This window comes from Cygnus atratus, chromosome 18, assembly GCF_013377495.2.
Source record: "Cygnus atratus isolate AKBS03 ecotype Queensland, Australia chromosome 18, CAtr_DNAZoo_HiC_assembly, whole genome shotgun sequence".
NCBI classification, from domain to species: Eukaryota; Metazoa; Chordata; class Aves; order Anseriformes; family Anatidae; genus Cygnus; species Cygnus atratus.
This window is the reverse complement of record NC_066379.1, coordinates 12190800-12204008: the sequence shown is the minus strand read 5'-3', so window position 1 is coordinate 12204008 and position 13209 is coordinate 12190800. Positions and strand designations below refer to the sequence as shown.

Here is a 13209-nt window from a genome sequence, read left to right as displayed (position 1 = left end):
GAATATTACTTCATGAAGCAATTGCTTTTTAATCAGAGGAAAACCTGAAATTACTAAATTATTATTTGGTCTTGAGAAGGTCAACCTCTCATCCCAGCATGAATGCAGGGTAGCAGAACGTCCTGTTGAGGACGATGCACACTGGCCAGAATATAAAACCAGCCGGTTTGAGGTTTCATTCACACACCCGACTGCGGTCCTGCAGCCAAAACTGGGCTCAGCGTTACGTCCCGGTTTTATATTTAAGAAACAAGAAGAGACAGAGCCTGAAACTTTAAAGAGCTCTTAAAATAGAGGTTATAAAGATGGAATAGCACTAAAATGACACTGTTGCTTAGGCGTTCTGTTGACTAAGTAGGTTTTAAAGATGTGGCCTGGTCTGTACTTAAAATCCTGTTAGCGTATTTTGTGGTGTGACCTGTCAGAGCCACCAAACTACCACCAGACTGAGGAAAGGCATCTGGCGTGAGCAGCAGGCTGAAGTTTTTACCAATTCCTGTTGTTCATAAACACACAGTTATTTGCACAGCCATCTCAAACTGTTTATTTTATCTGAATAAAAAGGGAGGGCTTCTTTCCATACCGTGTAGGCTGGTAGGTAAATTTTTTTGTGTGTCCTGGAGCAAGCTGATGGTATGTAGCTGCTCGTAACTGCCGAGGAACACACCTGTCTCTCCTGAGTCTATTGCAGCAGATATTCAAGGTTAGCACTCCTGGTTTTTGTCTTCCCTGTCAACGTCACTTCTTCTGAACAGACTGCTCAAAGGTATTTTTTGGGAGTATTATTGAATACCGAATCCACACAATGTGGATGAGGTACTTTAGAATTCATTTCACATTGGACTTAAAAGCAAGGTCAAAGACTCTGCAGAGGAAAGGTAAAGGCACTACAGTGCTGACTCCAGTCAAGTGAATAAATGTTCCACCCGTACAGCTTAGCTCTAGTAATGCATTTTGTCCTAGACATCTAGCAAATTAAGCTGTTTAAGTCTCGGCTGCTTGCAAATATATTATGTTGTAGGAGATTGAGATGGATTTTTAAAATGCAGCCAGATATCTACAGAGGGCTTCCCTAAGACTTCGAAGAGCCTTTCTTGTGGCTTAGTTTAGCTTTTAAACTTAAGTATCCGTAAGTAAAGGTATTTCTTCACTGTAATTAGTATTTTTTCAAGCTACCAATAACTAATGATCAGAAAGAAAATCATCTCTTGTATTAACCAAGTTAAGCTGTTGTTTTTAACATCAATTTGGGATTTCCGGTACAATCTCTTCTACTTACAACAAAAAACTGCATGTAGCTCTCTGATTATCCTCATGAATTTACATAAAGGTAACTTCGTGTGTCCACAGCCTAAAATAAAAGATGTTTTTATTGTTTAGAAAAGCCTGGAATCTGTGGATACGGTTCAACATAACTTGTATTTGCATGCGTGTATCTGATGTAAGAGTTACTGTGGTCATACCAGGTTGTTCTTGCAGGCAATTCAACGTCTGATTGACGGATAGTAGGTGTACATTTGAGATCACTTCTTGCATTGCTGAATCGATCTCTGATGTTATTCCATAGCGTGCTCCTGCAGTGGTTTACTTCTCTCCCACCTGCTTTGTGCGCTCTGAGCTGGTGCAGCAGAATCCTGGGCTGGCGCTCGTGTTTGCAAGCAGCAGGAAACGAACAGCAAAGTTGCGTCAGTGCAAATGTTGTGAAATTCCGAAAATCCTCTGTGAGACTGCGGGCTTCCTGCCAAGCTCCCTGCTAGACAGACTTTGCCAGATAGTTTGGGACAAACTTGTCGTACCAGAGGCCTTCCCGGGCTCTGTGTAAACTGTGGGTGACTGCGAGGCCTTGTGGTGCCCGTCGGGGATTTGTCTTACGAAGGTTTTGCTCCTGTTCGGGGCGGACGTGGAAAACAGCTGCTTGAGTACATGGGTTTTGGATAAACTGTCAGAGATCCTTTAGAGAAATGGATCCAGATTTATTACAAGACATACTTTCTATTGATGTAGCAAGGGTTATTTCAAACAAATGCTTGTAATGGGGTAGTGCTGAACATGCTGCTAATGAACTCCAAGAATTGACTGTATTTTTGACAGATTTCCAGAGGAAGGCAAGGTTTTACAACCACGCAGCGTGTGGTTGTGTCTTGCATCTACTACGTAGCCCAGTAACCCTAACGCATCACACGCAATTTCTTTCTTGAGGATTGAAAATTCAGAATTTAAGTTAATGTCCTAAACGTTTTGTGAAAATAGCTGCCTGGAGAGACTGCTTCTCGTTACCTGCTTCTTGTTACCTTCTTGGTCACCGAGGGAACAGGCTGCAGTCTGGGCCCGGCTCTTACCGAACGTTAACAGCTGCTTATGGGGAGGGAGGAGAGAACACCATCAACACCCGAGCCTCCAGAAGGAGACTGCACCTGGTTAGATGGTACAGAAATCCCAAAATGAGTGCCAGAGTCAAGGAAGCTCCGCACTTGGTTTTGTTTCTCATGAAAGAATTCTTTCCCACACAGATTGCTTATTTATCGTGAAATTGTGCAAAAAAAAAAAAAAACAAGTATTCTTGTACAGTTCTAAACTTGTTGGCTCTTTGATGCGTTTCTGAAGACGGTGTAAATCGAGGATCTTAAATCTTTCTTTGATACAAGGGAAAACGTGTTTTAATCAGTATTACAATTAAAGTGCTGTAAATCGCAGGACTGGGGTATTAATCACAGTTTTGAAGTAACCAAGGAGTAGAGTGTTTTTGCTAGGAATGAGGTATGTGGCTTGTCACTGAAAGTGCTCCAGCATCACCCAACTTGGGAGTTTGCCAGCTCAGTGTCAGAGAGCCAGGGGAAAAGCGTAGAAATTACCGGATCAGAGACCATAGTAACAAAGGTAACTTTAAGGAAATTAATGGGTGTAAAACAATTAGTGGAAGTTATTAGGAACATCAACTGCTAGGGTGTTTTGAAAGACTTTGTGGAAGAAGTGAGGAGGCAGAGATTACCTGTGGTTTATCCGATCTTCAGAGAACTTCCCCAGTGCTGTGTGTACACGAACTTGCCTGCATGCTCAAGCTCATTTTGGAGTTCTAGGATTTTTTCCCTTCTTGTTCCTACTTGTCATCAGGAAGTTCCCTAACAAAAAGGACTGGAAGTGATTACAAAGAATTTGTGAATATTCAGAGAAGGAATCTAACTTGACATTTAGAGAAATGGAAACCAGGGGGAGTGTGAGCATCCAGTCAAGAACAATAAAATCGAAGTTCCAGTCCTTAAAAAGACCAAAAAAATGGCACAAGGTGAACTGTCTTTCTACTTCACCAGTATATAATTTAAGCCTTTTGAAAAGCTTACTGAATTTTTGATCCCTTTTTATTTCCCTGCATATTATTACATTATGATTTTATAGAATGATTTTAAAATAAGTAAATAAAAATGTGAACACTAGTCTTCTAATTTATCTAAGCTATTCCTATTGTATTTGTTAATACGCAAGTATAAATCCTTCTATTCCCCTGCTCCTGCTTTAAGCGTGGGTTATTGTTTAAGGAACGCTTTAAAATAAAGCAAAAGCTTATCTATACTTAAGATGCCCTGCCTTCATTTTGCTCTATTACAAGTAGTAAACACTAAAATAGTATTTTTTCCTAATTTTTGCTCATAATCAGTGGAAGAATTTCTTTGAGGTCACGTAAGCAAGGATCTGAAAGAGTTCCCTGCCATGCAAATTAAATGCACGTTCCCTTCCACTCTCAGTTCATTTTCTGACCTGCCCAGGGGGTGGCCGGGAGCTGGGAGCTGGCTGCAGCCTGGCCGGCCACGTCCTGCGCGCTCAGCTGCCGCTGGCGGGAGGCAGACATGTGATTTGGATATACATAGAAGTTATTATCTCTATTTCTGTCAGTGGCACGGAGGGTAATTTTTCTTTAGGCTTATCTGCTCTATATTTTTGCTGTCCTTATGAAGAGCTTTTCATGCAAGTCTTTTAATGAGCCTTCAGAAAGGCCAATGGTAACGAAATGTTCCCAGCCCATCACTGTAAAAACCCAGTGCTCTTGCAGATTTGGGGTCACATTGTTGGTGGGTTTTTGTGTTGTTTTTTTTTAGGTTCTCCTGAGCCATGTTGTTATCCTGTATTACTGGTGTGCTAGTTACCACGCTGATATTCCTGACGTAGTAACTAAAGCCTAGAGCAACGCTGAAAGATTAGAATTGCTTTTTCCTGTACCGTAATTCAGGATCAGCCTGTAACATACTGGCCAGTGAATTAAAAAGGACTCCTTTCAGTTTTTCATGTATGTAGCTGTTTAATTCTACACTGTGAAATTCACAGGATAAGAACAGCATTTATCTAGGGCCTTTATTTAGTGCCTGTTACATTAACAACTTTACAGATGCGTGTGTTGTGTGTGTATGGTACACACAGGCTGTTCAAACTGTTCCTGTGTCTCGAAGCTAACAGACAAAAAACCTGCCCATACTTAGCACAGCCCAGAGGTTTTGATTTTGTAGTTTGACTTGTGTATGTCAGCATATGCGGCACTGTGTTGTGCCTAAACGCAGTAAATGCGTTGGTGTTCCTTAATTGATTGTTATAATCTAATAAAAATAGAAAAATAAACAATGGGGCACAGATCGAGATTTTTTGATTTCATCACCAGTTAAACAGTAATTACTGGCGAAATACAGATGCGTAGTCAGATAGGTAGTCTTTGTGGCAATTAGCTCTAAAGTACTAAAAAGAGGAGATATTCCTTGTCTCTCCACTGTGCTTTTGTAGTGGAGATGCAGGTTGGCAGAATTTTTATGCAGGCCTGTAAATCAAGCGAAAAGCACATGCATGTAGGGGTGCTGTTGGTTTAAATGTCTCTGGTAATCTCCTGTATTTTCACCATAATTTGTTTCTTTACACACGCATGCATGCACGTTCTTCTTGTTGGCCCTTTTCTCTTTCCAAATTGTTATAGTACTCAACATTTTTTTTTATATTAAGCTAACTAAAAATGTTTTGCCATCATTTTCGTAATCTTCTTTTTCATTGTTTTATACTCTTCCAGTGTGTTAAATAGTTTTTTTTATTAAAAACTCAAAAACCACCACAACAACCCGTAAGTAAAATGTCAATTGTGCTGCTTTGCTTTGTGGCATAACAGCCATCCAATTAATCTGGCTGTGAAAGCGCTTGACAGATACGGGCCTGTTTTACGTCTGAGCCAGTTTGTTCCCGACGTTTGGAGAACGTGTTGCATCAACCTGACAGCTGCCCCGTAAAACCTGCAGTCTGGATTCATTCAGTTCTGCTCCTTACACTTTAAGGAAAACTAAATCCGGTATTTTTAGTGTTCATCATTAGCAGGTCTTCAAACATGTCAGGTTGCAGGTGGTTTTGTTTTGTTTTTTTTTGGTTATCTCCAAATTGTCTTGCCCAGTTTGATAAAGCCGAGTTCCAAAGTTTAGCAGCAATTTTTCTGTCGCTTCAGACCCTGCTGTTATGTCTCCCCCTCTGTTTTTTTTTTGTCCCGCTGTCCTTACGGGCAGTGTGAGCGGAACCAGCTCGTGCAACAGCAGGGACCGAGCCGCAGCCTTCATCTCTTGAGCAGCACGAGTGGGGCTGAGCGCCTGGGCAGGGGGCTGTGCGCCTTCACCCCCGAAGCTGCTGGTTTCCTTAATCTCATTTCTTAGCAACTTCTTTCTTTGTAACTTCTTTCTTTGTGAAGCATTTTATATTTGTCTTTTTCAAATTTGGGCATTGTTCCAGAAACATTCTCTTGGAATAATTAGATTGCTTTGATTCCTTTTAATTAAATCATGTTAAGTAGGCTGGCTGTGTGCACGGCGAAGTCTCAGGTTTAATGTATTTTCTGCATTTGGAAACTGGCATTCACGTCTGATCCAAGTCACAGTGCAGCAGCTGCGCGACACCCTGCCATGCCCCATTTATGCAGAGGTTCACCTTGAACAGCAGAGCTGCCTTGAAGAATAGCATAGAAAAGATTATTATAAATTGGTATAAGCAAGAATTAGGCTATGTTAGGAAAAAACATTTCTTATAGCAAGGGACGTGCAGCAAATACTGTGATTTTGGGGCATTAGCCGTGGGAAGCCTTTAATGTGGGGTAGATGGGCAATCGCCAGGAAGGGTGTGGATGGAATTGGTCCCACATCAGGCAGGCGGGCGGGCACTCGAAGGCTTCGTGGAACCCAGCCTGGCTTTCTGCAGCTGTGCCGGACTGAGCAGTGAGACGGCAAGGTGTAGAAAACCCCCTCTTCTTTGTATTATGCATACCCTGCATATCAACTGACAGCTTTATAGTGAACCCTAAAACCCCCAGTGCTACGACTGCACTGATTGTAGTTCGTTTATTTTACCTGTAGCAGTAGCTCTGGCACTGAATCACACGCAGACGCGCAGTGCGGTCTCCGTGGTGTGGAGTCTTTCTGGAACCAAGACTGAGCTCCTAGGCTGCAAGGAAATGAAAGATCAGGACTTGAATTTTGTAACTTTGATAGGAAATAAATTTATCCTTTTCGGGTTTTTTAAGGAGGAAAAAAATTAATGTCCCTGTTGGAAAATGCCACAGTGCTTCAGCATGCATCATGTATGGTAAGCACATCAGCAGCTTAAACCGCTCTCGAGCTGTCAGCCTTAGGTCTCTCTGTTCCTTCTTGTAGAGGACCGAAGCCTGAGGTGAGTTTCCTGAACTCAGCACCTGGCAGCGTTCAGCACGCCGGTGTTTGCGAGGCAGATACTGAGTCAGGTCCTAGTTTCTGAAACGATGGCAAAAGCACTTTGTCACAAACTCCTTGAGCCTCTGCAGCTCCTGCTCTTTCAGGCATAACTTGCTGATACCCTGGGAAAGGGGCCTCTGACTTTGGCTTTTCATCATCGTTTGATTTGTTTTCGTCCCATTCAGGGTAAAAGAAAAACCTGTAATTAGGCAAAAGTTCCAAGGCAGAGCCATTCATTTAAGCACAAAATCCATAGAACTGTGGGAATCACTTTACGCAGCCAATACATACTGACGTTTCCCGGTGGGACAGGAGTTGATGAACACGGCGAATTGGTTTTTCCTCTCCAGTCAGACTCATCTTGGGGAGGGTGCCGTTACCACGTGCTAACCAGTGAACGTGTGGGTGTTTTATTTATCCTTTGAAAGAGCTAAATCCTTCCTGAAACAGATGGGACAAGGGTGGGAGAAGCGAAAAAGCTTGTGCTTTAGTGCCGCTGCTTTTAATGTTGGGTTTGAGCCGTGGTGCTGGCAGTGTGGTCACTTTAGTGGGGGCCAGGTTAGGACCTGGCTGGCTCTTCAGTTGGGCTGGTGCTTTCCAGCCCCTGACTGCTTTCCCCTGCAGTTTTCCCGGACCCGATGGTACCGGCGGTGGCAGTCCTGAGCTGCTGGCACCTCGCTCATGTGTCGCGTTGAAAACAAGATGGAGCTGGTGTAGGTCCTAACAGTACTTCTGAAACCCTAAATGCAGCCTGAACGTTGCTCTTGCCTCGAGTAAGGGAAATATGTGGCTCCTGTAGATCCCATCTGTAGAGGGTGCCTGTTTCCCCTCTTAAAGATGAATCCTATCATGACAAAAGTAAAGCACATATGGAAAGTAAATCTGGGAGTGTGTGATCAGCATCACTGCTTTAGAGCAAAACTGTCTCACTTTAAACTTCGGCATTAAGCAGTGAACTGCGTGATGTCCATAGCCAAAACATCTGGCTAATGCTTCTGGTATTTAGCCCAAACTGTTTGCTTTGCCTGTTTTGCCAGAAGTCCTTTCTGTGAAAACTCCTCCTATTTCTCACAACTTTGTCAGTGTTTTGTCAGTCCAGGAGTTTGTGGTATATTGGAAATTGCAATATGTCAAAAATACAATTACGACATTAATTTTTAAACAAGCGTATAGGAAAAAGGCTGGCTAAACCAATGAGCGTTTCATAAGAGACATCACTCTGTCTCTAGTGTGGCGAGCTTACATAAGAAAGCAAAACTTTCAATTTTGCTCATGAGTAGAATAATGAGGGTAGTCTGGATCAGGCCTCCACAAAGTTATTGCTTTTGACAGGAGCTCTTCAGCGAGACACGGAGGTGATCGGAAAATCAAATTCACACCGGAGAGGTGTCTGACATCCCCGTCAGCAGCTCCGTGCCTGTCCATCACGCTCTCCAGTCAGGCATTTTGGCAGCTCTCCCGCTACGGCTGCAGCAGCAGCTGGGAGCAGCAGCTACAGCTGGGCATCATCTGCAGGGGAATCGAAGTCTAGATTGTCTCGTCTGGTAATTGCGCCAGGAAGCAAGGACTCCTTGCCAGACACCACAAAATCTCTCTCATCAACACGTAATAGAAGGCAGGGGGGGCCAGCACGGCCTTCAGGTGCAGGAACAATCTGGAACTGGTCGATAGCTGGAAAACAAGGGAAAAACGAGGCATAAAGCCTTTTTTTGTGTGTGGGGGGGGTATCAACAAGTTACAGAGGTTCAGCCCAACACAGCGTTCAGTGGGTTAGGCTTTCTGCTGCCTCCTGCACTAACTGCTTCAAAGCAGCTGTTTGGAAAAGGAAAGGAGGGGACGGATGCAGCAGAACATCGCCAGGACATAGCCGTGAATGATGACGGGAGGAAGCGGAGGAGGGGGACAACAGGAGGAGATTCAGCAAAAGCGCAATGACTCTAAAATGTGGAGTGTGCGTATGACAGCTTAAACTGTGTTTGAAAAGGCTTTTCCAACAGGAAAGGTAAATTCCTGGGTCAGCATCAGCTCGCGGGGGCCGGGATGCTGCAGGGCTGCCGGCAGGAGCGTGCTGGCGAGTGCGGAGGGATGCGTTCTGGTCTGCTTAATCTTAACACTACCAAAGGTCTAGTAATCTTTTCGTCACTTCCTTTAGCAAATTTTGGAGACGATAATGTGCTTTGGTCAACTGCAGACTGAATGGGATAGTTGGAAAAAACTGTGCAGACCCGCTGGAGACGGGCACGTGGAGGTGTGCGGCGCATCCTCCGTGAGGCACAAAGCGAATGGAGGGGCCTGGGCGGAGAGATCTGGAAGAAACTCTTCGAGTCTGGTAGTTTTAAAAGGAAAATATTTTACTTTACTGTAGGGAGGGTTCTACATATTTTAAGGATCCTGGGGTTAGCTATTATTTATTCATTGATATTGATGGCGTTATAAAATATTCTCTAGGTTTTTACTACCCAAAACTCATTAATTAATGATATTAACATCTTCCAGTTAGAAATGTTACACAGTAACATGTTGTCCTTGTTTAGCAATAAATGACCAACGTTATCTGAATGTGCATCATGCTAAAGACGTCCTTCATTTCCCCCAGGAAAGTAGCCCACTGTCCTTAATCTGTAAGCATTTGTAAAGCCTCTGCTAAATAAAAGATTAAGAATAAAAGCATTGCAGGGAAAAATAGTATTTTTGTCATCTTCATGGCAACTGTAGCTTCCTCTCCAAGTTTGCTGTTTAGCCTGCCTTGTCATAAAAAAAATAAAAATACATATATACGTTGCAGGGAAAAAACTCTCGTGCCTTTTGTGCTACAGATGACTGTGCCTGGAGGTGGGAACTCTCCGGAGTTAATGCTTCTTCAGCCTCTGTTTTCCTGCCTGCCTTCCCCTTTTGAAAGCTTTCCTTCTTGAAGATATGAGCAGGGTTCCTGGCAATGGAGTTGAGGCTGTCTAGGAACGGGTCTATCTGCGTTACGTTTTTAACAAAGCGTTAGGTACAAAGCGTGTGACGACACAGTAGCGTCTTTGCGAAAACAAACAAGCCTTGAGCTGTAATTTTTGGGATGATGTCTTTGGTCTGCGTCTCTGCGAGCTGCCTTTCTGTCAGTAGAGTTTAATTCAGCTCTGAAAGCCCCCGGCGATGGGATGGAGTCCTGGCAGCTTGCGCTTTGCCAGCCTGGCGTCCGGCTGGAGCAGTCGGAGGTGGTGGTGGGCACGCAGGGAAGGTTTCCGTGCTCTTTCTGTATGTTCTTCTCAGGGACCTTCGGTTTCTGTCATTTTGTTCTGGAAAGAGACCTTACGTTGGCTTTTAGCAGTTATTAAAAATAGCACCCTGTCCCACGGAGCATCAAACGAAATAGTGAGCTGCTCCTCTTCCCCCACAGCTGACATCCCACACCGCAATCAGCTGAACAAACCCTGAACTTTTCTTGTAATTACAGCATTTACTTGCCTGGTATTTTTCCATACCAATGAAAAAAGTCTTGAAGATGTTACTTAATAAATAAATAAATAAAATCTGGTCTAGTTTGTTACTCGGTTATCCATTTGTTGTATTATGCATGTGAATGATGTGTAATAAAGTCATGCCTGAAAGTCCTCGGCTGACAGGTCGGTGATTGTCTGCTTATTTACAGGCTCCTTCCTCTCCTTTTCATTCTTCACAGCCGTGTGTTTCTCAATGTGAAAATGATATGTTTACAGTTTGGGTCTTTAGATCTACAGCCTTTAGTTTTAGGGTATGAATTCACCTCCATTAATTGCGAGCTGCATTTGATATTTATGCTGAAGCAACGTGAGGAGTGTTCCAATGAGCCCGTTCCCCTTAAAAAAAAAGGGAACTGAAAAATTACCAACCACTCCGGTTATAGTGTCTTGTAAAGATGCCAGCAGGCGGACCGTGATTTAAGGTGCACGTTTTTGCACATCAGCACCTTGATAACAACACTGAAAGGCGAGAGAAAGATGGGGGCCGGGGAGGGCTGTGCTAAGATTAATACAGCCTCTTATCTTTACTTAGTGAGCAAGTCCCCAGAAGGAATGAGTGTGTCAGATCACTGCCTCGCTCTTAATATTTTTTCTGCATGTGCTTGCTTTGCTCCATGGCTGTAATCATGTAAATGACACCATTCTTCGTACCCATCTTGCCTATTGACTCGAGATGCCGCATATTAATTGAACAGCATGATGTCTATTTTTCAAGCTGCATAGATAAGCAAAACATTTTTATATGAAATAAAGTTATTCATTCTCTTTTACTATCATATTTTAAGACTTTCTTACCTTTGCGTGTCATAGAAGAAAACTTAAAAAGCGTTGACTTTTGGGACCTTGATTTATAAACAGGCTCTCAATGGCAGGTTTTTGTAGAGGTTTGTGACAGTTGTCCTACTCTTAAACCTGGTTCTTTATTTAATACATCAGCTTTAATTTTTTAAGCCATTGTGATTCTGGATTCTCACAGTCTCTCTCTGCACGTCTGGAGAAGAGAGGGAGAAACAGGCTTTTATCTTTCAAAGGACAGTTGAAAGACTTTTTTATTATTTGGCCTTGCTTCAAAAAAATGCACTTTTGAGTATGACAAACTAGCTTACTACAGAAGCATCTTGAACTTAGTTGAGTAAAAATGTTTTTGAAGTATTGGGTTCGTTTAACGGTGTTGTCGTCCCCCCTGCCAAACATAGCAGCGTGCTATGATTTACAGGCTTACAGAGTTGTGTAGTTCGGAACAATAACGGAGTGTCCCCAGCCCAAATTGTGGTAATGCCGAGTATCAGCTGCTTCAAAAAGCAAGGGTCAGTTACCAAGGGCTCTCGGTCATTTTGCCCTCTTCTTACCCAGCTGCCTGAATAGCAAATTCCTGGAACTTTATGCATTTTCATCTTGACGGTGGTGTTGTCATAAAGTATTAGAGGTGAGATTATGAAATGTAATAACAATTAAATTCATACATCTTCGTTAGCGTGGAGGTGCATGCAGTCTGGAATAACCTGGTGCCTGATCTTAACAGCTAATAGTTAAGAAGTTAACTTAAAAATTTCAGTGCTGTGCTAAATTGCACGTGTGTGTACAGGTATACAAGAAAAACAGGTGAGGGTACTGAAGTGTAGAGATTTTATTAAGAGCTTTAGAAATTCTGCGTTACTGTCAGCGCTGCTAACAAGTGAAGAGTGAAGGGAGTGGAAAGCAGAGCTCATTTACATTTTCCTTTTCCGTCTGTGTTCTTGTTCAGTTGTCTACTTGAGCCTCGCTGCAGTTTCACTTTCTTTGCTTTCAGGCAGCTCTGCTTAGAGTTGGTGTTGGACTGCTGGGAGGCGAGGAGAAACTCCAGTGCCCGGAGCACCGTCTGGGCTCCTGCGCTCTGCTGTGGGCTCGGTGGCCCTGCGCCTGTCCCCGAGAAGGTTCCTGCCAGGAGCTGTAGCCTCTTGACTGCTGTGGCTCCACCTAGAAATGGCAGAACACTGCTTAGGTTTAACATACTTGCAGAGATGTTGGTCAACCTTCTTTTATATCTACCTTTTTAATAAAAGGGGATATATTTATGCCACAGAGCTAGCTAGTCTGGGCTTGGGAAGAGCACGGGGCTGCTGTTATGATTGTTATTCCACACAGGGCAGGTATCTGAACTTCTCCTCTACTATTCACTCTGATCTTTTTGTTCCTTGTAAGGCTCGAAGCGAGAGCCTTGTCCCTTTTCCAGGTGGGACAGAAGGAACAATTTGGTATGAGGCCTGAGGTTCGCAGTGTACCCGGCTTAGACAATTTTCTGTCTTTAGGAGTGAATTTTTTTCAGTTGGAGATGTACAGGGTATGAATGTGATGATTAGAGAATTGCAGAGGGTTATTTTTGAGGCTGACTAATGTTTAAAACATCTCTGACCTTCCCCAAACACCTTGGATGTTGTTTAGCCCCAGGGGAATGGATCGGACTGCAGGTCTGTGATGCGCTCACTCACACACAGCCGTTACTCCATGTGTGCATATTCCCACACACCACGTAGCAGGCATATTTTGTGTATTCAGGTTTCCAGTAAATGTGTTGTTTTTTTCTTGTTCTTTCCAGCTTACCAATTTATATAAATGCTTCTGCCTTAAGTAAGTACCTGCATCTTAAATAGTTTTGGTTTTACACTTAAAATGATTCTTGTATTTTATGTTACTAGGCCCGGTACAAGCAGAGCCTTGATCCTACGGTGGATGAAGTTAAGAAGCTGTGCACGTCTCTGCGTCGGAATGCCAAGGAAGAGCGGGTCCTTTTCCACTACAATGGACATGGCGTCCCCAGGCCAACAGTGAACGGGGAGATCTGGGTCTTCAATAAGGTGCGTCTTTGAGAAGCAGTGTTAAAACCAGAGGGAGCTTTCTGATTGCTCTGCAACGTCTTGCAGTCTTCTGGTAGAGAACAATTGGATTTTCGAGGTTTCACTGTGTCCACAGGTATTGGGTTCCGTGCTGACAGCTGTTTGCTTTCTCCGTGTTCTTGAAGTTCTCAGAGA

General features: G+C 43.4%; 1 protein-coding gene across 2 annotated transcripts in view; it reads left to right on the top strand.

Moving 5' to 3' along the window:
- Positions 1–13209, top strand: part of RPTOR (regulatory associated protein of MTOR complex 1) — a 147732-nt gene that overhangs the window by 25840 nt on the left and 108683 nt on the right. For both annotated transcript variants that reach the window (XM_035568718.2, XM_035568717.1), the window contains exon 4: positions 12877–13035. In XM_035568718.2, the coding sequence (XP_035424611.1) occupies positions 12877–13035 (159 nt within the window). The remainder of the gene's footprint in view (positions 1–12876; positions 13036–13209) is intronic.